The 24,922-nt window shown below is 42.8% G+C and overlaps 2 protein-coding genes and 1 long non-coding RNA gene across 7 annotated transcripts; all 3 read right to left on the bottom strand.

Moving 5' to 3' along the window:
• Window positions 1-1,842: 1,842 nt before the first annotated feature.
• Window positions 1,843-10,689, bottom strand: LOC130526465 (uncharacterized). 3 transcript variants are annotated; one of them, XR_008950755.1, is made up of 3 exons: window positions 10,506-10,689; window positions 3,224-3,312; window positions 1,843-2,132 (listed from the first exon to the last, which is right to left on the bottom strand). It is a non-coding gene; the product is annotated as an uncharacterized LOC130526465 (long non-coding RNA). The 3 variants fall into 3 exon arrangements; XR_008950754.1 differs by lacking the exon at window positions 10,506-10,689 and adding an exon at window positions 9,273-10,494; XR_008950753.1 differs by lacking the exon at window positions 10,506-10,689 and adding an exon at window positions 4,224-4,958.
• Window positions 10,690-16,806: 6,117 nt separating this feature from the next.
• Window positions 16,807-21,572, bottom strand: plk2b (polo-like kinase 2b (Drosophila)). Its single transcript, XM_057033601.1, has 14 exons — window positions 21,342-21,572; window positions 21,110-21,217; window positions 20,898-21,014; window positions 20,552-20,681; window positions 20,290-20,473; window positions 19,944-20,142; window positions 19,678-19,825; window positions 19,416-19,510; window positions 19,007-19,139; window positions 18,800-18,880; window positions 18,367-18,526; window positions 18,079-18,208; window positions 17,882-17,992; window positions 16,807-17,789 (listed from the first exon to the last, which is right to left on the bottom strand). The coding sequence occupies exons 1-14, from the start codon at window positions 21,525-21,527 to the stop codon at window positions 17,598-17,600; spliced, it is 1,974 nt and encodes a 657-aa protein (XP_056889581.1). The 5' UTR covers window positions 21,528-21,572; the 3' UTR covers window positions 16,807-17,597.
• A 781-nt stretch (window positions 21,573-22,353) lies between these two features.
• si:dkey-190g11.3 (uncharacterized protein LOC567059 homolog) lies at window positions 22,354-24,912 on the bottom strand. 3 transcript variants are annotated; one of them, XM_057033591.1, is made up of 7 exons: window positions 24,730-24,912; window positions 24,512-24,642; window positions 23,605-23,778; window positions 23,195-23,299; window positions 22,926-23,066; window positions 22,804-22,854; window positions 22,354-22,733 (listed from the first exon to the last, which is right to left on the bottom strand). In XM_057033591.1, exons 3-7 carry the CDS (start codon window positions 23,770-23,772, stop codon window positions 22,548-22,550), a joined length of 651 nt encoding a protein of 216 aa, XP_056889571.1. In that variant the 5' UTR covers window positions 23,773-23,778; window positions 24,512-24,642; window positions 24,730-24,912; the 3' UTR covers window positions 22,354-22,547. The 3 variants fall into 3 exon arrangements, with proteins under 3 accessions (XP_056889571.1, XP_056889569.1, XP_056889568.1); XM_057033589.1 differs by having other exon boundaries at window positions 24,512-24,809; XM_057033588.1 differs by lacking the exons at window positions 24,512-24,642; window positions 24,730-24,912 and adding an exon at window positions 24,379-24,506.
• Between the last annotated feature and the right edge of the window lie 10 nt (window positions 24,913-24,922).

Below are 24,922 nucleotides of genomic sequence, written 5' to 3' on the forward strand. Positions count from 1 at the left end.
GCCATTTTGTTTCCTGTAGAAGAACAGGAAGTCCGGCCAGCAATGGTTCCCAGCACTGTGAACTGTAGGGGTGCGCAACCACACACACACACACAACACACACACACACACACACACCACACACACACACACACACACACACACACGCGCGCGCGCACACACACATGGATGTGAGATCCATCAAAAAGTCCCCACTTTATTAGTAGAATGAGGCTTGTGGTACTCAGGATGGAGAAAGGACAGTGAGGACACAACACACACACACACACACACACCAGTCACGAGTTCCCCAGTCAACGTAACGTGCACACACATCCTTTTCCTTAAGCTTGCCTTCAGCTCAAGCTCAGGATGCTCCTTTCCGATGTAAAGATGACCCAGGGGATGATGAGATGCAATCAAAAGTATTTCTGCTTTCTTTGTCCCTGCACTTTTGCACATGTGCTTATTTGCTCACAAAAGGATATTGCTGTAACAGATATAGATTTTTTTTAGATGTTTTGATTTAAAAGAATTGGTAAAACAGTTTTTTTTACAGAATCTGAAATTGTTATACCATGCGTGTAACTTTTATATTAAAATGAATGTATGAATGTATTTGTATTAAAAATACAAATAAACATTTTTGCATGTGTTTTTTCTTGCATCATTGCTATTGCATGGCATTTTGGTCAACAGTGTTCTTTTCTTTATTTTGTATTGCACTTGACGCAGTGGTTCTAATCTATGACATCCTTTCATCAGTGCACTTTCACAATAGTGAGAAAATCCTCTGTGACCCCATCTTCAAAACTTCATGTTGTGTGTCTTAAAGGATGTTGATACTGAGGCAACAATTGCTTCACAGATATTGCAATTGGTCTGACATCTTAACTGCCCTGGTTATTGTGTCTTTGCTGATAATCCATGCTTGCTCTGCTTTCTTTGTTCTGGCTTTTACCTGATTTCCATTGTAATATTGTTAAGGAAATGGAGACATCTTCTTAATAACCTGCTATATTTTACCTAGTCAAAAAATACTCTGTGTGAGCACCATGGAACAGAATGTCAGTTGCTTGACACCTTTTTTTCCTCACCAAAATTGGGGAAAACTTGTCTTAGTTGTATTTAGGCTTCATCATTTAATCAGCTCAATTACAATTCAATGTGATAAAGATTACTAATGGAAAATAGATTATTTCAAGGCTTTAAATAATTATTAAAGACAGACAGATAGTTAGATAATCAACCCTTTCAACCACTTGGTTGTCTTTGGCTCCCCGTAAGGAAGGATGCCATCACACCTTCTCCTCCCTGAAGGTTACACCCTTTCCTGACTTAAACCTAATGACCCACTGCAGCTCTAACTGATTCTGATTTATCACACAGTTCCTCACCTCTTTATGAGCATGAAGTAACACACTTTACATTTTGGGTGTATTTGTATCCTGTGTGCGGGTGTTGAAACCCAGGAATGTTGATTTAAATGGATATGCCACCCCTTTTTCATGCTTCACCTGCCTCCATCTCCTAACATAGACATACAAACAGACAACATTCAGCTGTGACTGCAGAGAGAGGTGCAAATATTACCTAGAGTCACTTAACTTAGCTTAAATACATGAACAGACAGGGCTAGCGTGTCCTAGCATCCTGGGTCTCTTTGACTACATGAATGCCTCGTCCTTGAAGATCATGTAACAGCATTCATTGGGTTACAGCATGCCTATCTTTGATGGTTAGGAAAATAAGTTGTTGAAAACTTTATCCGAGGACTTTTTTAGTAATAAAAAAACCAGGCTGCGCAACAATGAGTAATGATTTCCCAACATCTTTTGCAATGAAGAACCAGAAGCATTCTAATAGATGAATACTTTATTACATTAAAGCTATAAAACCCAGTGAGGGGTAGGTTTGCAACTGTACAATACCAGCAGAACCATCTACTCAAACAGGTTTATTATTTCTATGCAAATGTGTTTATGACTCAGGAAGAATACAGTGAGGGAGCGAGGGATCGGGAGTAGGAAGGGTGTAAAACACTGGCAGAGAGAGGGATGCTTGTTCCAGCAGTGACTCATGTTTGAACTCCTATGGTCATATGGAGAAAAAGCCTCTCCCACAGGATGAATAGATATTCAGGGAACATCCTCCTGCAGAGAGATCAAGTTCATATAGATGTAAGCTGCATGCAATATCACTCATTTCCATCTCCAGTTGTCTTATCAGCAAGCTTTTTCTTGGCACACATTTGCAATGTTTTTTAATCACAATAAATACCAATATTTTCACTCCTTATAGTCTTGAAGGGACTGATGTAACTGGTTTTGATGTTGCCAGTTTTAGGTTGGTGAGTAGGCACTATTCCACATCATGATTGAAATTTGCACCATCATTTAGCCATCAAAGTCCTTGGTTTGTAATTATGAAGGTAATTAAGACATTCTTGAGTAAGTAAATGAAAATGCTTTAGTTCTGAAGGCAATTAAAGCATTTTCATTTACTTATTTGAGAACAGCCACAAGAGAGAATGCTCTTCATGAAGACAGAGGTTTGGCAAATAGAACCTTTTACACTGCCTTTTACTGAGCCTTTTAATATTTGCACACAAACTCTCATTTCAGTTTCAGTTCAAGCTACCATTTTATCTGGGGTCACGTGGATCAAGAGGAGCCATGAGTTTGAGTCCAGCTAGTGAGTCCAACGATGATATGACAACATCTTAAACATTTTGAAGCATACGTCATGGATAATTGTGTAATTTTCACACATCTTGTATTAGATGTAATAGAGATAGTTGCTGTATATGTCACAATAACTAATGATAACAATCCCAAATGAGGAACAGAGTGTAAATTAAATATTAATTTGATTTGAATCTTAAAGTTATTTACTGATAGTATGTCAGTAATTTTGCTGAATTAACTCCTTCAATGACATCTAGTCCCTTCGGGCTTAATGACCTTAGATTTTCTGCTGCTACTTAGGTCAGACAATCATGAAAAAACACCCTGAATAAAACAAAACAGGATGAGGATTTGTTGAATGGATTCTTTTCCCCCTCCTGACATCTATTTGCGACAATAGCCCCAGATGTTGACCTAAACGCGACCTCTTGCAAACTGTCCAAATCAATTATTTGGACTTGTGTTTCCGTGTGATACTTCATCCTGGTTCAGAGGTGGTTCATCACTCAGTTCACAAGGTTGAGGTTAGAACTTTTATTCAGTGCAGTGATTCTTACTTGATGGGGCTCCTGCAGTTGTTTTCTAGGTACCCGGTGGGAATACATCATGAAGTCTGTCAACACTCAGTGTTGCTGCAGCAGCAAGGCTAGAAAACAATGAGTGAGGTAACCCCGTCAACCAAAAATAGCCATGAGTCCAGGGACGTTTTACACAAAAAGAAAGCATATGGGTGCTGTAAAATGGAGAAAGAGAGAGAAGAGGAAGGGGAGGACTTTCTAGGCCTGGGTTCCCACCGCTTGATCAGCAGCAGGTGGAGGAAAACTATTATGTGACACAAACAGTGAAAACCATGAATACTCCTGCTGGATAACAACATCAGAGACTAACAAAGTTACTATTTGGTTTAAACATGTTCTGCATCTTATCTTATTTGCAAATAATGAAGCTCAGGTTGTTCAGTTGTTTTATATTTAGAAGACAATCAGAAAAACTCTCTCTGTGCATTTACATTAGTTACATTACACAATAAGGACAATTGCAGCATGGACACATCAGCCACAGTATAATAATATTAGCATAATAGCGTCTAGAGTGAAAATATTCCTATAAGCTTTCTTGAGTATAGAAATGAAGAATGACTGTGACCTGTGACCTGTTTCATAAATAAGCCACCGCACAAAAACCCCACAAAACACTGACATCAAAAGATGCCGCAAGCTAATGTATTAGCTTGTTGCTTTGTAAATACTGGACTCGTGTTCGTGTCAAGTTTGCTTGTGCACTTGAACATGTCCAGACGCCCCCGCCTTGTTTACTTAGTTTGCTGCAGCTGTCGGCACCAAACTCCATGCTTTGTTATGCTGAACTTCTTGGTTGACGAAAGGACCAGAAGTTGGTTATGCTACATTTTCAGCAGTGCCGCACAAGGTGATGCAAAAACTAAATTCAGAAGCATGGTTGAATTTAAAGGTCAGCTGATGCAGAAGGCTTAGCAAACAACGGTGAAGGAGAAAAAGAAGACTGAGGATAGAAAGAACAAAGAGCAGAGTGGGTGACCTTTAGCTGGCAGACTGGAGAGATCAGAGGTTTTTCGAGCCCTGTGTAGACGAGACAAAGAGGATTGTGGGCCATGTGGTTGTAATTACAAGTTATTACAAGTGGATGGGAGAAGAACAGTCAGCAGTGATGGTGGGTGGGAGGAACTGGTGGTGCATGTTTCTCTTAATTCAGTAAAGCAGAAGAAATTTAAAAAAAAATTAAATTAATAGTTAATGCTACTGATTCAATGTTGCAGCAACGTAATGATGTAATTACATAAAAAATGCATCTGTGACTCTACGACACCACTAACGGACATGAAATTTGGTGGGATTATGTCACGTCCACAACTGTACAAAAATACTTTATTGGGGCAATGTTCTATGTCCACTATTTTTAATTGAAAGTGTGGTTTTGGCCCAACTTTTTTAAATTGCGAAGCTTTTAACTTAATCGGAGGCTGTGAGTGTGGTGGTTTGGCGTATTTTGCTCTTTCAACATAAAACAGGGAGTAGCTGGAACACAGGCAAACGCTGTTGAAAGCTTGACTGTGGCATCGAGGTGAAGAAACATTTGAGATGTTACACTATGCGGTTATTTATATGACGCCATCTGTTGGCAACAGGAAATGTCATGGTTAAAATTGTGACTGTTCCCCGAGCGTCTTGACGACATTTACCCCAAACCCAATGAGGAAGTCATGCTGATGCTTTAACATAACAACTTTGTGGAAAGAAAAACATTGTTCTAACAAGGAAACGGCGATACATTACAGAGTCTCTTTATGATGCACAGGAGACTTTTTTGTGGGTCTTGGGATGTTACACTTGTGTACCAAGGTTCACACACAAAGGTCAAATGCAGTTCTAGTGAACTTTGGTACACAAGTGTAACATCCCAAGACCCACAAAAAAGTCTTCTGTGCATCATAAAGAGACTCTGTAATGTATCGCCGGGGCCCTGAATTGTCAAATTAAGGACACTACTGCAGGAAAACTGCAACAGAAAGGATAGAGGACACATCAGTCATACGTCACACATCAGCAGGGACACAGTGACACAGGAATCGGGCCAAACTCGATAGTTCTATTGGGGTGGTTTGTCATGGTAACAGGCTTTCTCCCTGAAGTGATGTTTTTCCTGTCATTTCTCTGGCTCATGCCGTGTTTAACGACCACTATCCAGGAGCTTTTTACATTTAACAATATATTTTGTAGCTGATATATATCAAATAATGTATCTTTCTGCTCATTTAGTCTGATCTTTTTCGCTAAATATGCCTTTTAGTTTAATATCACATTCTCGCTATCAGGTTACAATAAAAGTGTCATTCAGACAAGCTAATTCACCGTGCTGCTGAACTGCATATCTCGTTCTCCACGGACTTAATTATTTACACCTGGCATCTTGTCTTCTTGTGTTTTGTCTTGCTGTGATGAATTACACATGATTCAAGAGGCTCACTGGTGAATGCGAATTCCAAAGCTTCAGAACTAAAGACCTGAGGTAACAGGCCAAAGGTTTAGGCTTTAGCACTGATACTTGGGAGACACTGGTATTCATGGGAGCTGCTGTGTGAGTCAGATCCAGGCTGCAGGCATGGTTCAGGTCTGCATTTAGCTGGACTGAGCCAGAGCCGAAGAAGCCAGAGGACAAATCAGCAAAAAGATTTTCCACCCTGTGACATGGAAAATTTCACACCATGCGAGCTCACTGTGTGAAAATGGTAGTCATGCGTGGAACGAGGAAAGGAACAGGAAATATTTGAAATAACAGCCCGGTCATGTACAATCATCTGACATGCGAATGATGTCATACTTTCACGCTGCTCGGCGAATACCCTGGTGACAAGTGACTATTCATCACGCTGCGCGTGTGTGGCAATAGTTGCTGTTGGGGAAAAAAGCTGTAAGAAAAAAAAAAAAAGGCTCCGCTGCAATGTGTCTGTCTCTGACGTCTCTGAGGAAACACAGGGTCTTTGTGAGCACGTCTCACCGCCCCACGTCACAGCATTACAGGATGCTCAGATAAATGGCATCCCGGCCCATGTGATTCATGATTCATACCTCCCTGATCCCTGAGCATTTCTTCTTTTCAAGCCCTGCGTGGCTGGTCTTTAAAATTTTTCCTCTGCTATGTCTTCTGCATTCTGTCTCGTCTTTCCCTGCGTCCCACCCCTTCTCTTTCCCCTCTCCTTCTCTTTACCTCTAGTGCTCATCAGTATTCTGCTCACTCCTGTTCGGTCTAAGCAGGGAGGCTGCGGCTGTCTGCTCCTCCAGTATGAAGCCACCCCAGCAAGGACAGGGCTTCTTTCAAAATTGTGTTGATTACAAAAACCCGCACAGCCTCACTTTACCCCGCTCCATCTCTTCTTTGCGTCCTGCCTGCCCCACTTCACCACCCCCCAACCCTGTCATGTAAGTACTTGAGCCGCTGTGCAAGCTTCATGGTGAGGGCAATCTGCGCTGACAGATTTCATTAGAGCTTAATGCAGCCTGTCCCGACGTCTGCACGGATAAGTCCTTCGGGGTGACTCAGTCCCCAGACCTCACTATACTGTACACTACAACACACAACACACACAAAAGCAAAGCTTGACATAAAAGAGGGGGGGAAAATAACGGCAGCTTTCAACTCATATGTATGGCTAATGACAACCGTTTTACCATTGGAAAAAAAAAATATTTGTGTCAAGTAGCGTGTGAAAATATGATCTTGTGAAGGACAGGGTCGCTCAAATATGTTACTCAATATCTGCTGCATCTTTGTCGCAAGATAGCATTTGTCAAGGCGTTTCAGTGCTCAGTGGAGTGCGATATGCAAGTTCCCCTTTCAGTGCAGCAGTTTAAGGATACCAGGGAAAGAAATCCCAGGACCACTCCCACAGGAAAGTCCCAGGTTGTGTTTCACAAGAGTGGAGACTAACAGTTAACCAACTGCATCAAACCTGCACGTTATTTTACCCAAATACTGCTGTTTAGTTACTAAACTGAGCTAATCACCAAGCTTCATTGTTTAACAAGCAAGATAAAGAACATGTTCAACATGGTCACTAATAGGAGAGCCCACTCTGGCTTAAACACACACACACACACACACACACACACACACACACACACACACACACACACACACACGAACAGTTTGCAGCCTAAGGGTTAATTTTCTCCAGACATGTGCTCTGGCAATCAGTAAGTGCATCAGGATCATGAAATGCAGACCAAATGCATCTTTCCAAAGCAGCACAAATAGGCTCAGCAGAACATTGTGTTGTTGTTACCGTAGCTCCAGGATCATTGCAACACTGGTGATTCAGTTCTAACGGACCCAGTCACCTCTGCTGCTCATGAGTGGGTTCAACTGGTGCTTTTGTGAGCACTATGTTGTTTTTCTGCTGCTTGTCTAACAATGTCAATCTGTATCAGACAGCTGTCATAGCTGGTCATCTTTTTACTCCAACTTTGTGTCCTCGCTCAGCACTTCCATTCTGAATAACTTATTTTGCAAATGGGAGCTTATTTTGTTCTCGTTTGCAGTTGATCACACACGGTCACTTTGTCCCGAGCCTGGATTGGATTGGGGCTGCACAATCCAGCTTTTATGTGTGGATCAGATTCAGATTTAATGTGTCTCATCGGTATCGCTGAATCCAAATATGCAGGATTCAGTTTGGCCAGGGTTGATTGCAGGATCGCACAAAAACCTTTAGCCCCAAGACCTCAGTTCTCATGAAATCTATAGCACTGCTGTGTTTTCACAGATAAAAACACCAAGTTCAGCGCCTAGAGGTTGTAACACGACCATGTATGTTGGTTACGATGCAGCAGTGTCGTAAAAACTTTGATATCTGACTACGTGGGAAGAAAAAAACCACTCACTTCAATTCGCCTGTCTGAACTACTACTTCTATACAGTAATGATATTTATAACCTACTACCTTTTCCACATTTTTTAATGAAGTTTATAAAAAGCAATGACGACAGCCACATAAAAAAAATAAATTTGCAGATGGAAAATCTCTGACAATATCAATTTCTGGGCTAATAATATTTCAGGGCACAAAACAACTGTCATCTGAGTCCAACTCCAACTCAACTTTGTTTGTGAAAACACAAAATAGGTTTCTTTCATTCCGACTGGTGACTTGGCTCATCTGCTTGACGGTCTTTGTGGTTATGAAGGCGGTCATCCGAACACGGTGACCTTTGTTCGGTCATGTGGTCATTTGTGGGCTCATTCACTTTCTAGAACAGTCATCCAAAATGGTACCAGCTTTAAAGCTGGGTCAGAAGCAAAGTTTGTTCCATTTTTACTTTGTATTTCTTAACAATTGTATATGCCTGCAAAAACTGTCACAGTGCTAATAAGTTTGGTGCATCGTTGGCATCTATGTCTGCTGTTAACGAGCATGTTATCCTGGGTATGGTTGGAATGCCATTGAGCAACAGATGACTTGTATTAACAAGCTGAAAGAATCCAGAGAATTAATGGTGTCATTAAGTCTGAGGTTAAAGAAGAGTCAGTGGTATCTGTAGAACTTATGAAATGTATGACAAACAGTTCAGAAATTCCCGATTACAGTAGATTGCGGCTCTTGTCCCTGCAGAAACCTGAGACGTGCCCAGACATCTTCTGTAACTCGATTTTAAGGTCAAGATCAAACAGTTAACAGATCCTGTTACACAGGCACTAGCATGAAAATGAAGACATAGCATATCATTAGCAAGAAGCAAGAAAAAAAAACCTTTGCAACATAAAACTTTTGCAACGTCAACAGCGGTTCCTAATTGTGCCTCAAAATTAATGTGGGCTTTCTAGTAGACATATATTTGTTGTTTTACCATTTATTCAGGACTGAATTGCACTTACATCAGTATAATCTGTTTAAAAAAACATTATCGATCAGATAATGTAATTAGGTTGATGGTCAGGACTGAGTATGGGTTGGATATAATGGCAGTTTACCACTGCAGGTTTTCAGTCCTTTGTCACTATTATCCTATTAACTGGATAATTTCACATAAAACCTTCTCCCTTTCTAAATATAAATAGGTCTAAAATGCTCACGTGTCTCAAAAGGTCTCCTCATCAACACAAACTGACGCATCAGCTTTAGAAACAAGCGCTGAAGCAACAAACAGTATTTCTGTTATCCTGCTATCTGCACCTGTTGAGGAAAATGGAGACAATGGAGTGAAGCAAGCTCATCCATCAACTCTTCCGAGCCCTTCCCATCTCTCTCTCGCCCGTCTCTCTGTTTCCTGTTGTGCAGGAAGTGGCGCGAGATCCGCTCCACCCACAGGCTGCAGGGTAAACATTGCATGGGATAGAAATAGTGAACTAGGAGTGGCTGAGCATGTGAGCTGTGAAGAAGTCAACAGCCAAGACCCATTATAAACAAGTGGGCCTTTTTGAAATGGTTAACAAAAACCATCTGATGTATCACAAATCAAGTTCATTGCCACTAATACAAAGTAGCTCTGGCTTAACTTGAGCATGATTGGGGCTCTGCAGCTGTTCCATTGTGAGAGGCCGGCAAGAGTCCATTAACTCAGGAAACAGACGGACAGGAAGAGAAGGACCGGGATAATCTGGAGGGCAGGAACCTTGTGCTTAGAGAGCCAGCCCCTCCCTGCTGGAAGGAAAGGTGTGATTGCTTCACACATTCACCGAACGACAGATGCAAGCCCTTCAAAGCTCCACCCACAACCAACAATACTGGGCAATTTTCACTGTAACGTCTGCAAGCGCTGTGATACTATAACTTTATGTGATATTCTTGTAGTTAGAAAGGAAGTAATTCATGATTTATCTTGATGATATAGAGGATTTTAATGTTTGAGGACCTGGCATGTTCTCTGCACCTCAAAGTTTGACTTAATTCCACTACATAATACCCTGACAGGCTATTTATTTTTTATATAACTCCTGCATATTTGGAAATAACAATTATCATATTCGTTCGCTTCACTTGTTTTGAAGTTGTGCTGAACCTATGCAGACACATACTCCGCCGTTCTGGTGGCACATGGCAGCATTTGAGAAGATGATAATGAAACAGCAGGGCTCCACAGTGTTAGATCTTTTTTGTTTTTATATTTTCAGTCCCCCCGGCTGCTGGCAGTAAAATGTTTGCAGCTGAGGCTGTGAGAAGAAGTCTTATATTTATCAGGGAAATGCGTCAGACGGGGCTGTTACAGTCATTTGGTTTGAAATAAGGTGAGACACACGCTGTCAAGTACATCTGAACGTCACGAGCAACGATTTCATCTTTTTTTCCCCATTTAAAAAAAAACAAACCTTCATTGCCGCGTTGAAACGATAAAGCTGCTTGACAGGTGGATCTCATTGAAGTCACTTTAAATATGCCGCTGACAGCCTTGATTTCCAGGGGGCTTTCAATGACAGCTACTAAAATAAACTGACTAATTATACTCCATGCTTTCTGGAGGCTTCCTGAGCAGTGAGGATGTCCACATTCAGTGGTTTTGTCTGTGTATCTGTGCGTGTGATCTGGAGATGAATCCATTAGGCTGATAAATATCTCGGCCCATAAATGTCTAAAAAAGCAGCGCTGGTGCATGTCCGCCTCGTGACTCCAGTCTTGCTCATAGTTTTGCATGGTGTCAGGCCATCCTTATCTTTTTGTGCTTTGACAAGTCAGCCTCACATTAGCAAACAATGAACAACAGATTTTTTTGTACAGAAACACAATGAAACTCTTAGAGGAAGACTGGGTGCTAAACTCCATAATTCGTGTTCCTCATTCTCATACGGTAAATGGTCCATCCAGGGTGTTAGGGTTAGGGTTTGAGTTAGCTTGTGGTAACTAGCAACCATTTCAAGTACTGAACATGTTTGTGCTGCTTGTGAATATGGAGGACTGACTCTTGATATTTAACCCAAGAGAATGAGTTGAGCTTCCTTCTGAAGCAATTTGTCACCATGTTTCCGCTCCAGCCTTTTAAGATCACTGACAAAAATATCACGCTATCGGGATCGCAAGTCACTCTTCAGCCCGAAGTGGTTGCAGTGGTTATCACTGTTACTTCACAGGAAATCCTGTAATGAGCTTAATAGTCTTCGGGGACATTTGTACGTTCCCCTATTGATTCAAATTTTTGACTAAGAATGGTTACTGGACAGGAATCACGCGATTCCCATGATTCACCATGAAATACTCCTTCACTGAAAACCACATGATAAACCCACCTACCTGTCACCACTTAACGGTGTGTGAAAACAGTGTGGGGGATTTTCCAAAACAGTCACAGCAAAACATGAAAACACGATTGTGGCAAAGACTTCAACTACAAAGCTGCTGTGAACCTGTTTGTGCAAATCCCTGCCAGTACTAATGACTCTATAGAGACATTTATGAGCGCTTAGTCAAGCCTATAGGCCCACAGGTGAGCTGTTAGCTGACAAACGGGCAGACACAACTTCTGTGAAACTCACAGTCACTACATCACCTTTATGTGAGTGTGAGTAAAGCTGTTTGTCTGTGTTGCTGCATTTATTTGGGGTAGTCACCAAAGTGCACTTAAGAGCCTGGTAATTACTTCATTCTCAATATAGAATGCACCCCTCAGACGCTCGAAGATTTTGCACATTTCCACCTCTATGGCTAATGTTTCTGTGTGGTCGATGTCCATCTTTTTATATTTGCTATCATCTACTTGCAACCAGCCCAGCGTCTAAATACCTCTTACTCAGTGATTTCACCCAACACAGCTACAGGTGACACTGTATTAGACATTAGACGTGAGCTCATCGACATGAAACACCATTCACATGTTGCTGGGTTCAGATCGTGTATATTTTTAATTTGCCATGTTTGTGTTCCTGATATATGTTTGTACATTTGCATTGTTGATCTTGAAGGTTTCTTATAATATACATATTCCATTTGTAGTGGAATATTTGCACATTGTTTTTCTTTCTATTAGCCACCAACGCATCTGTTTCATTGTTCCTGCATCATTTTACTGGCTAAACAGAGGATATCCAGTAGGATGTGTTCCTGTTCACTTCCGCTGAAAGGAATCCAAGCGGCTACAGTGTTACCAGAGTTTTTTTCCCCAGTCATATTTGAATATACCTTCAAAAATGTGCTTCAAATCCACAACACTAAAGAATTTACATTAACTGTAACTGATAGCTTAGATGTAGATATAGACATTTGCTTAAAAAACAACAGCAAATGACACAGTCTAACATGTTAGTGTGCCTACATATATAGACTGTATATTTGTATATGTCGGTGTGTGCGTGTGTGTGTGTGTGTGTGTGTGTGTGTGTGTGTGTATACACATATGAAGTGTTGACCAGTGTTGGGAGTCAATCATTTGCACTGTCAAAATTAAATTTAAATTGTTTCGGAGAAACAAAACAAAAGGAGGAAAAAGCACGTGAATGTGCATGAAGTGAAAGAAAAAATAAAACCACACGTACGGAATTTTATTAAATACTATGATTTAAGCATTTAGCAGAATAAGTCTGCACAGTATGATGACTAACATCCACCAGAGAGCAGCCAAATTAAGTGCAGCTGGATGTTTATGTGAGGGTGAGGATGAGAATACCAGTTGCCATGGAAACAGTAGCATGTGTCGAATGGGAGAGCAAGTGGAGACTGGCAACCTCTTATCAGAGACGAGGCATTGATTGGCTCATTATTGGGTCTTTCAGACTCACACCCGGAAACATTACCATACTGGATAAACCTCATACCTGGGGTTCTTTTTGTGTGTGTGTGTGTGTGTGTGTGTGTGTGTGTGTGTGTGTGTTTTGTCACACTAAAGCAGAGAGAGAGAACATTCATTAAATTTAGGTAAATCACCCATCATGGACACATGCGTTTTCTCAGAGCGACTGTATTTCAGCGGCGTGTTAACAGATCGTTTTGCTCCCCTCTTCGCCCAGCGTGATCAACTCTTAGGGTCAATCCAGCAAGTCGGAAATAATGGCATCTCACGGCTCACACGAAACAATCTCGTTATAGAGAACCAACACATGGCAGTGTCAGAAGTGTGTGGTGAAACGCCTGTGCTCTGCAGCTTCATCGGAAGAGGTGTGGAGAGGCACCTTCCGGTTGACATCATTCCGCAGGTCTTCCTCCGGCCGACGTCACAGAGTAATCATCCGCCCCTGCATCTGTGCGGCACATTCTGTCAGAGCAGACGCCTGGACCATTTTCCTTTAATACTGTAGGAGTGGTGAACCTCTCAGAATACTAAATGAGTAACTGATGGGGAAAAAAGCTTTATTTTCTCTTCAATGCAACTTATAAATGAATTGGATCTAGATTATAGATGTAATACTTTGTGTTGTCAGCTGTGCCTAACCACTCTCACCACTGGTGGCAATAGAAAGTTCCTAGGAAAAATACAAATGTCTATTGTAACCAGTAACCTGATTAGCAATTCAGCCCAACCCAAATGTGGTATTTGTCCGTGTGTGTCTGTGTGTGTGTGTGTGATAGAGAGAGAGAGAGAGAGAGAGAGAGAGGGACAGAGAGAGACTTTGTGGATGACAGATTGTGAGTCACAGGTCAGAAATGCTGCTCTGAGCCTCTTGAAACCAGGGCCAGATTGACAGACTTCCCACAGTTCATAGGTCCTTGATAACTGATTTCAACATAACATGACTGCATTATGGGATCAGTTCCTTTAGATACTCTATCAGGATTTTTATTTTATTTTATGGGTTTACATTTACATTTTTATTTGCGAGATTATGAGATTTATGTGTTCTGATGCTAAAAATACACCTACGTGCAGGGTTTCCTATTTAGCTTTTTTTAAAATGCTTTAACTAGACCGAAGTGATCAGCACCACGCGTGTGTGTCTGACACGTTGAAACTTTGTGAAATGTATTTTTAAAAAAGGAAACCACCCGTTTCTGGCACGGATGAATTGCAATGCCTCTTTGATTGAAGCTGTCGCATTGAAACATCCAAGCAGTAATTATCTCCAAAACCAGCCTGGTTCAGACAGCACGCACCAGGCTGCAGTAACACAAGAATTTCTTCTGGAGTGAATTGCACCAAAGAAGTTACAAATTCCACAACAAAGTTGCACTTTTGCTTAAAGCTTCAAATGGAATTGTAAAGATTATGTATTTGACTTCCTGTAAGTCACAGAAAATTCGTAAAGCGATGCAACTTGGTCCCCTGATGCCCCCTCGAATCCAGGATCCTCATTATAGACCAGTTATTATTTCCATATTCCTGCTAGTTTTTGTATTAAAACAGGGATTTTCCACCGATGTGGAGTTGCTCTGTTCGCCCTTTCCAACATTATCTTTGTCCTTTGTCCCAAGGCAGCCCCCACACATTCATGTGATGTTTTTAAAGCAGACAGCAAGTCATTTGTTGCTCCATTAATGGAGTCACACTTTATGCTGACATTGTGGAGGAGGACCTGAGACATTCTTGCAGAAACTGAACGCAGGAATCGAAGCGTCACAAATCATCATCCTGTGATTCTCATCGACCACACATGACCATTTTAGCAACTGATCTGAGGAGTTTATGCCCTAGGATGCAGGCCTGATAGGTCACATTAGGTCAGTTTAGTTAACCACGTGCACGTGATTCATGTCTGGGGAAGGGGGGGGGGGGGGGGGGGGGGGGGGGGGGGGGGGGTCCAGAAAAGTCCCTAATTTTACCACACTGCATCATGTGTATTCTCTGAATATTGACTGGTTTTAGACTTTGCAGCTAATAGCCTGTGGGTAATATTTTAGACGCAGGAATCAGAGAGCCTACAAGTCCAGAACATTGGAAGCAGAAGCCGACACAGGTTAGAGGATGACTCATCCAGAACGCCACGCCAGGGAGAAACCCAAATATGCAGTGAAGCACATGCACACAAAGATACACACATGCAAAGATGTGTTACATTTCTTACATGTTTGAACACGTTCGTGAGACACACTCCTGGCGCAACTGGAGTATTTGAGTGTAAACTGGTTTGACTGATGTGTGTTGCTCACATCTCTCGTCGATACTGTTCCCCTGTGGGCTCCAGCAGAGGCTGGATAGTCATCAAAGATAACACACTCTGTTTCGGTCCAGCTTGTAGGAGGAGTTCTAACATTTGATATGCAAAGGTCCCTCAGAGTGCCTGCATAGCAACGCTTTTTGTGTCTGCCTACTATCACTTTTAATGTTGAGGTGACTCACTTTTCTACTAGCAGAAAACTTTCTGATGGAAGGAAAAATGATCCCCGACTTGGTTTTAGCTTAGGCTCGTTGCAGAACTGCTGTGTCCGTGTGGCATAACAGCTTTGTGTGGGTGATACTGAAAAAACTAGTACTGTGATCAACACTTTTTTTGAATTTTTCTTCACATGTCAGTGACAAGAACACCAAGTGAACTCACACTTGAAGCTCTGTGACCTCGGCTGGCTTCTTAGTTGAGCGGCACACAGAGAAATGTGACCAACGCCGATTTGATGATTTTAAACGCTGCACAATTTACAAAAGACGGGTAATGATTTATGTTAACCTGTGCGTTTTCCCAACCGGAGTGCTTTTATTGACATTGCCTCATTAATTCCACACTTTTGATGGAGGTGTGGCGCCTCGCTCTGAAAATATGTAGTGAAAAATGGTCTTGAAAGCCACAAAATGTTGAGGTTGGCATCAAAATCTATTTCTATCCTCCATTCCAGGAGCCATTACTGCCAAAATAAGCGCACTCAAACCTGCGTGTGTCTTCATTAATAATTCCTGCGCCTCTTTGTTGGCTACTTCCTGCTCTGCTCTTGTCTGTGTGGGTATGTTTATGGATGAGGCATTTATTATTGAACTCTGAACAGTACAGATATTCTGAGTGAACGTTCAAGGGGATGACTCAGGCATGCACATTCGGTTGCAGAGCATTAAAAAGGCACAGAAGGTGACGGGGTGTTCAGCAAACAATCAAATCATACGGTCATGTGGATAACAGGGAGGCTGCGGCGGAAATAGATCAATAGCAAAAGTTATGCGCTACGCTTTCGGAAGCATGTCACAGCTGGAACTCTGGCTCCCAGCGTGAAAAGCCACTTTACCGTTGTCTTACGTAGCCGTTACTGATTTCCGGCTGTGTCCAAATTAGTACTCCTTGTTTCCATGGTTATAATCGGTGACTGTGAAAGGATGCTAACATGATTGTAATCACGCTCAGAGAAAAGGTGTGACGCACAGCTGCAAAAGTACTGTTACCTCATTTTATTGGTCGGTCGGTCGGTCTGTCTGTCTGTCTGTCTGTCTGTCTTCGCAGCCCTGTGTCTGTGTCTGTGGACCATTGTGTGCATGCTTGAGTGATCCAAGGTCAGCAGCAGTGATATAACTGCCATCTCTGATAAGGCACAGGTATCTCCTGCATAAATATGTCGCCAATCGTGAGTCCATCCCTGGGTGACCATTTCCTACTGCAAACACAACTTTGAAGATAAACTGATTGCTTTCATTTGGACCAGTACACTGATGGGAGTATGTTTACCCTAAATTGTGTTTACCCATAATGCAGAGTACACAAACCCAGGAACTGCTAATTAAATATTAAACAAACTAAACATTAGGTTCAAAACCAAAAATCAGCATAGAGATTTTTTTTAGAAAATGTTTTTTTTTTTATTAAATAAATAAATACTGCACTTTTTTACACAATAATTTATCCAGGACATTTGATTCAGAGGATAATGGCTCTTAATGCATTCTAGGAGGATGCCTGTACTGTTTATTTTCTTCTTGTTCTCCATATTATCCCTCAAGTTCTCAGCTCAGTGTGCTGAGTCCATCTATTAAAGAGAACAATCACAGTATAAAGGTGTGATTTTGTCCATCCCCCCACGTGTCTCTCTCACACACACTCACACATCAACCACAAGCATAATTCACTCATTTGTATGTAAAGTTGCTATGACAAGCACTGTACACCATTGAGAATATTCCACAGTTCTGCTCTGGTTACATTCAGAGCATCAGTTTATGCATCATTTCTATAAAACACAAGTCATATCATACATTTTAAGATGGGGCCAGCCCAGCATTTGAATTTACTTCCAAAACAACCCTCTCTTCCCTAAAAAAACCTCTTTGTTACACAGTTCGTACCAACATACTCGCACCAACAAGCTCAGTCTTTCCTCTATCAACATACATATCAGCCCTTAGCCCTGTTATTTTGCTACATTTTATTTCCTCGTCCAGTCCAGCTGGGTGTTGTTCCTCTCCAACTGCACCTCAGGCTGAGTCACGACAGTGAGACAGTCTCAGAATATTAAATCACTTGTCAATTATACATCCTCAAACAAATCCTCCTCTCACGGATCCTTCTGAAGTCGTGTAACAGCTGGTTTTGTCTGTTTAATTCAGTCCAAAATGGAGCAGCGTAGCTTTAGCTGCATCTCTGCAGAAGCATGTTCAGGGAGTACGCCATTCGTTCCTGCAGGTCGGCGGTGCAGCCCGACGTCAACAAGGAGCTGAGTTTGAAGGTTTTGGAGACACGGTCCTCGTTGATGTAGGTCAGCATGTACTCGTCCCTCTGACAACAAAGAACGATCTTGGTGTGGTCGTGGTAGAAGTTGACCTTTAGAAAGAGAACAGTTTATGTTAGTATTTTTCTGGTCTTTGCAACTGACAGAGACGCTGTTGCAGCTGAATTTCTGTGAATGTGTTCACCTGGAAAGTGCCGTCGTTGAAAAGCATCATGAGGGCGCGGTCAGATTTGAGCCACTGCAACAGGTAGAGTCTGGGCATGTTTGCGTCTGTCATACTACCGAGGTCCCCGCCCTAGGAAAGCAAAGGAGTTAACACATTGGAATGATACAAGCCACAGCATGAAGAATGAAAAGAGGCAAAGAGACAAAGCAACTTACGTCCATTAGGTTCTCCTCCATGTAGTGGGAGAAGTACTTCAGCACAGTCACCTGGCCAACAAAGTGCTCAGGAACCTCACATGTTGGGAAGACGGAGCGCTGACCCAGCTCTGCATAGTAATGGATGGTCCTGAAGGGGAGAGAAACCCAAACATTAGGCAAATATTTATGAATTTCTGGTGTCCTTGACAATTCCTGATTGCAGCGAGACTAAACGCACCATCTGCCGCATGGAGTGACTAATCAATACAGCATTGGAGAATTGTGAAAGAGCAGAATAAAACGTACTTTCTGTCTGGGAGGAGGCTCATGTGAGTGCCGTTGTTGAAGAGAACTCCCACGGTGTGATCAGACAATTGGTAGCCGAAGCCGTACTTGTTGGAGTAGTCCACCCATTTAGTCACCCACTGAAGATTGCAGCTGTTTGATCCCTTCGGAATGTTATCCGCTGGGGGAGGGGGAGGAAATGGAGAGAGAGAGGATTAGAATGCACCGACGCCGAGGAGTCAAAGATTCAACAAATTATCTCGTTGAAATACTGCGGCCAAGGGAAATGCAGACCGAGTTGGGATGGCATTTTGATCAGCCAGACGGGTGAATAATAAAGAGAGACAGAAGGGCAGCTCTAGTGTGGTCACGGCAGTTCTCAGTGGGGGATTATTTACTCATTTAATTAATGCAAGGTTCGGATGGACCATGTTATTCCATTAAGCTGACTCACCTTTAGGCATACTCTCCAGACATCCCCTCAACACGCTGGCAACAGTCTCAGCTACGCTGCCGGTTGTGTTGTCTTCGAGGCCTTGAGGAACATCAAGTCGGCATTAGTATGATCATGCAAGATGCGAAGCCCAACCCCAACCAAATACTCTGAGGCTTCCCAGGTACATGATCTGGAAACTATCAACATCAATTAAGGTGAACTCACATTCACTGCTGCTGCTGCAGCTCCCCAGACTCCCTCTGACAATCAGACGGATGGTATCTCGCGACGACGGAGGCTGGTTCTCTGTTGCCGGGGCAACGGGGTTCTCGACAGATGGCGGAAGTGGACTTCCATTCTTAGGTAGGAAATGATGACGACAGGAGTTAAAATCTGTGGGATTTAGATCATCTCTTCCTACTGTGACTCATTGATCGCCCACACGTTCAGAGTGGCTGGCTTAAAAAGGTTGAAAACACCAAGTGCTTTATTTTGTGAAGAAGTTTATTATTGAAACTCAGTGACTCATTGGATTGTCTCCAGCTTGATCCTGAGCTAATGTAACAGCTCTATTAATAATGTGCACATTTTGAGCACTTGCCCTCCCGAGTTGCAGTACACAAAAGCTGCTTACCTCAGAAACTTTTTGGTTCCGTTGCTGGGTGATAGCTGTTCTCTCAAGATCGTGCTGCAGTTGGTAGATCTCCTCTTCCTCTTTGGTTAGCTTGTCTGTTAAAACCAAAATGAAAATCAAGAGTTATCCCACACAGCAGTGAAAGTGAAAGATGGTGCACAGGTTTCCTGCATCCATGATCTCAGAAATGCAAAAGCGGAAGTGGTGTGTGGGCGTTGCTTTAGCAGTGAATTCAGTGCAGCATCACTAATGTTAGACTTACTCAGCGTCTCGTAGTATTTCACCTTCTCTCGCCTTCCACCAAAAAGTGCAGCAGCAGCTTTCTTGAAGAAGCTCTTTGCAGGACTAGAGACATGGAAATCTGGTGCCGAATGACAACAGCTTGCCGGCAAACGCTCTGGACTGAAGCCCTGTAAACAACGAAAACCAGTTAGCCTGCAGCTGTGGGAGGGGTCGCAAAAACACATATCTACAACGACAGACAGACAGTGGAAAAGATAGCCAGAGAGGCCGACAGTGGTGCCTGACCTGTGTGAAAAAGTCGTGTCTTAGAAGGAGGTCCAGGTTGGGTCGGTCTTCTGGTGTCTTGGCTAGCAGATTGGTGATTAGCTGCTTAGCTTGTGCTGAGAGAGAGGAGGGCAGGGAGTAACGTGCCTCTCTAATGCACCTATACGTCTCCTTCAGGTTGGTGGTTTCAAATGGAGGCCTGCCCAGCAGCATGGTGTACCTGGAGAAGAAACAAGCAGCAAACTTTTAGGTGAATTGTGCAAGATGTATTCCAGCCAAGAGCTTAAAGGCAAGGCACAAACCTATAAATCTGTTTAAAACTGTTAAGAAGTTTCAGAAGCCATCTAATCCACATCTGCATACTTACATTACACAGCCCAGAGCCCAGATGTCTGATTCACAGCCATGGCCCTGCTTGTTGAGGACCTCGGGGGACAAGTAGTTGGGAGTTCCACAGATCGTCTTCCTTCTGTTTCCTGCCGGCTCCAACTTGGCAGCCAGTCCAAAGTCGCCAACTTTCAGCTCCATCGACTCATTCACAAAGAAGTTACCTAAAGGCAGAATGAGATGATGAGGACTCAATATGTGACCCAGGATAAAAGGCATAGTGCAAGGTTCAGGGTCCTCACCAAGTTTCAGATCTCTGTGAAGGATCTCTTGCTCGTGCAGGTACCTCAGTCCCGAGACGATCTGCCTCAGATAATAACGCACCTCCGGCTCAGTAAGCACTTTGCGAGCCTTCAGGATATGGGCTAATGACTGCAAACAGATACAGAAGTATGGTTATGGAGCTGTTCCCAGTTTTAACAGTATCGTCATGGGCAAAGCTTCATCATATGGGGTGTTTTCCTTAACATAAATCGGTAGGAAGTTTTAAGTAAAGAGTCCTATGTTTGGGACATGCTCTGGATATGTCTACTGGATATTTTATCTGCATTTGATGCTAATAAGCACTTTTCAGACTCAAGGACTCACTTTGCGGCTGCAGTATTCCAACAGGATGTAGATGTTTTCCTTGTCCTCGAAATGGTGATAAAAGTGCACAATGTTTTTATGGTGCAGTATTCTGTGCAGCTCGATCTCTCTGTCAATCTAGCGGGGACAAAGACAGAAGAGCCACAACTGTTACTCGGGGTAGTTTCTTCCGAATGGTGGATCAGCGATGACCACGGCTGTTGCGCGCTTACCTTCTCCCGTTGGTGAGGTTTGGAGACGCGCGCATGTGGGATTATCTTGGCCGCGTATACTTTGTTGGTGGAGAGGTCCGTCATCTCGTAGCATTTTGCAAAACCTCCCTGGAAAATAAATGGTAAAATATATATATTTTTTAATTTTTTTTAAAAAAAAGATATTGTTAAGCGGGGTCTTCGTTTGTGGGTATAAATCCAAAAGTTGCAGCAGGGACTCTGCTTGCGGTACCTTTCCCAAAACTTTCCCACGGCAGTAGCACTTCCCAGTGGCCGGATCGGTGATTATCCTGGCCATCTCCGGGGGCGCATTGCGTTCATCGGCTCTCTTTCTGCGAGGCTCGCAGGATCTCTGCGTCGGCTCACACATGCTGCTGTTGTTTATGTGCTGGGGGGCGCTGTTTCTCTGTATTTCCATCAGACGTCTCTCACTGGCCTGCAATCCGAATGCTGCACGGAGAGTCCGTCTCGGAGGTTTTATAGTCTGGTGGATTCCCCGCCCGCTGTCTGCCGCCTTCTCAGTGACGTCACGGTGCGAAACGACACTATGGGCTGCTGATCTCGATTGACTTTGCAAGAACACCTTCGTCGATGACGGAACGGACGTGAACATAATGTGAGGAGACAACGCGGATTCTATTTTCTAGCCGTTCATATGATCAGCTGAATCGCTGCCAGATTCCACCCACAGCATTAATGAAGCCTGGGGCGTCTGTGGCCCATCTGTTTCTTTAAATGCAACAAAAGCGGGTTTATAAGATAATGTACTTAGGGAAAAAATGAGCACAGGCAATAATAATCTTTATGTTATTCAGGAAGGATTTGATTTCAACACCATTCTGTAGCACTAGCGCCTCCGAGTGGACGATCCACATACTACACGATAGAGACGCAGTTTCGTCCACTTGCAGATAATCAAGTTTGAAAGCAAAATAGGAAATAAAGCAGAGACCATGCACAATCTTTAAAATCTCTGGATTTAAAGCGGTATTAATGGGCCTAAATCTGGTAGATAGTGCTCCTATTTGCATAAACTGAGCCTTATTTTCTGATATAAACTACAATTACTCTTGGGTGTAATTTCCCAGCAATCCAAAATTGAGAGTACTTTCAAATTTATTTTACTGCTTATACTGTTTAACCTCTTCAGACTATCCAAACTCAGGTGGCCCATATCATTAAAACAAACCAAACAAAATCTGAGTATCCTTGAGACATCAGGTACAACACAAAAAATACTCAAGTGAAGCAAACAGAAGTTTATTATTGCTGAAAGTAAAACTGCTTTAGTGAAGTTTTTTAGCCACAAGTATTTTCTGGCCATAAATTATTTACAAAATAGGCAAAAATATGTTAGAGGGCCAAAAGAATATTTGATTCATATGGTTTTAGTGCACTTCTGGTTAAAGAAAATAACCCAAAAATCATTCTGACATAGTCACACCTCAGCTTCTGGGGCTTTTCGCAGGTGTGCACGAACAATGCCAATGTCATAAGCAAAAGTCTGATCAAGACCAGAACCAACAGATGATTGTACTGGCCAGTCAAGGATGGGAAAACGGCAGGAAATGACACGTGCATCATCAGGAAGCTCCTTTAAAAGCTTCTCACTCAGAACAGCCATCTGTAAAGTAAAAGAAAAAATTTAATTACTTGAAAAGTCACGCAGCAAAGAAGAGCAAAAACATACAAACCACTCCTGGTGCCAGGAAGGCAGTCACGTTGTTGAAATGGGATAAATCAGTCTATGAGAGAAGAGCATCTTTAAGTAGGTTAAAAAAATACTGAACTCCCACTTTTCAAGACTATTTTTTACCTTCCAGAAGTCTTTGTTGACAAAGGCCGCCTGGCTGGTGGGCAGGCCGTTCCAGCGGGCCTTATTTCTGGCATAGGCCACCAAAATAGAGTTAATCTCAAAGCCGGTGCACTGGAAACCAGTGGAGGAGGCTGCGAACACCTAAAAAGATCCCATGTGTTGATAAAAGCGCTTAAAGACCAGTACGTCACTTCACAGAACAGATTCTGTAATTTAAGATTTGCCATGTGTGTTTTCTTTCTGGAGGTAGAGAATAACAGCACACTCACCACTCTTCCATCTCCTGACCCCAGATCTACTAACCGACCCGTTCGTCCCTCCAGCAGCTTCATTATATTCAGTGTTTGAACTCTACTGGAGGGTAAATACGGAACCTGGGCCACAGTGCAAACACACAGGCTGGGTCAATACAAAAGCACGCACGATCGAGGTGGAAAAAGTCAGTTTCTTCACATCTATTTTGATTACAAAAGAAAATGTCGTCCAGCTGTAAATTAAGATATTAACTTTATGCCTCAGCACACTTACTGTTTTGTTCCCTTCTCACATCTGTTGCAATGACAGAGCACTTTGCTCCAAAGTAAGCAAACCACTATTAATGTGCAAGTTATATTTAGTGTTTTTCTTATTTCATACGCACTCTTTTTTTTTTCTTAAGAAATTGAGCACAAAAAACAACCTTGAGTTTCCTAGGGATGGTACCAAGGCCAGGCAGAGCAAAGGTGCTCCACACTCCATACACAGCTGTGAAGAGAGCACCGAGGCAGGCTGAGACGGCGGGGTGGGGTCTGTGGGGGGACAGGACCCCAGTGTGGCCTTCCAGAATCACATCGATTGAGTCCTCCATTGCAACCTGCATGAATGAAAAGTCTGACTGTTTTCGTGGGACGGTGGGTGCAGATGAAGGTATAAAACTGTGCAGCCTTTTGCAGATTTTTCAAGACATTAACACATTTTGTGTTGCTGCTATCGACATGGACAGTCAGCCGATGACAGTCTCAGCTTGTTATGACAGACAGCTTCAAATGGGATTGGCTCAATGATGAAAATATCATCGCCTGCTGAAGTCACACTTGGCACCTGTTGAATTTCCTCGGAGAAACTGGGCCATTATTCATTCAGTAACAACCTCGGTTGCTGTCAAACATTATGGAAGCTTCACGGTGCAACTGTTATCTGATTTCTGCCAAAACTTCCGGATTAATGATAAACCACATGGCGGCCACGTCGGGTCGAAACCTATGACACATTTCCAGCAGCAGATGGTGCCCTTACGGCATTATGCTCACAGAAACATCTAGAATAGTTTCGTTTTACGCACACACGGAAATAGAGGAAATGCATGCTCGGATTAAACTTTCGCGGACGTTTTGCGCAATCACTCACCCCCCACACCCCCTAAAATCAAAGTACAATATGAAAACATCATGTTTTTAAGGATTAATCGACATACATGTCCAACATATCTACGAGCCAACTCACTAGTCGACGCTTTATGTGTATAACTGAGACAGAATCTGCACAGACTGGGCATGTTTTGGGTGAAGCTGGGACAGAACAGGGACAGACATGTTTGAGCAGCCTACCTGACCTGCCCTCCTTTTCTTCTGCGCAGTCTGCAGATCCTGGGGTCAATGGGCAGTCATATCACCCCACATCCCGCCCCACAACTTCACATACACCCTATCAGACGTTAGTCACCGAGTCCTTAAAGCAGCTGTCAAAGAGGGAGAGGTGACGGTGTTTAATCCGCGCTGCGCACATTGAATCGTGTCTGTTGTGTCTGGTGCAGGTGGCTCTTTACGCATTGGTGATGGACAACGTCGGCTTCAGGTGTAATAAAAATGCCATTTGCAGTAAAACGCTTATGACATATTTAACATCAGTAATGTGGGCGGATTAAGGAAGCCTGTGTGAATACATTTTAAATTAGGTCAAAACAGATGCGCCCGCTAAAAGCTCCCTAATAATATTATTCATCACCACTCCAGCCTCTT

Source organism: Takifugu flavidus, chromosome 5, assembly GCF_003711565.1.
Source record: "Takifugu flavidus isolate HTHZ2018 chromosome 5, ASM371156v2, whole genome shotgun sequence".
NCBI lineage: Eukaryota > Metazoa > Chordata > Actinopteri > Tetraodontiformes > Tetraodontidae > Takifugu > Takifugu flavidus.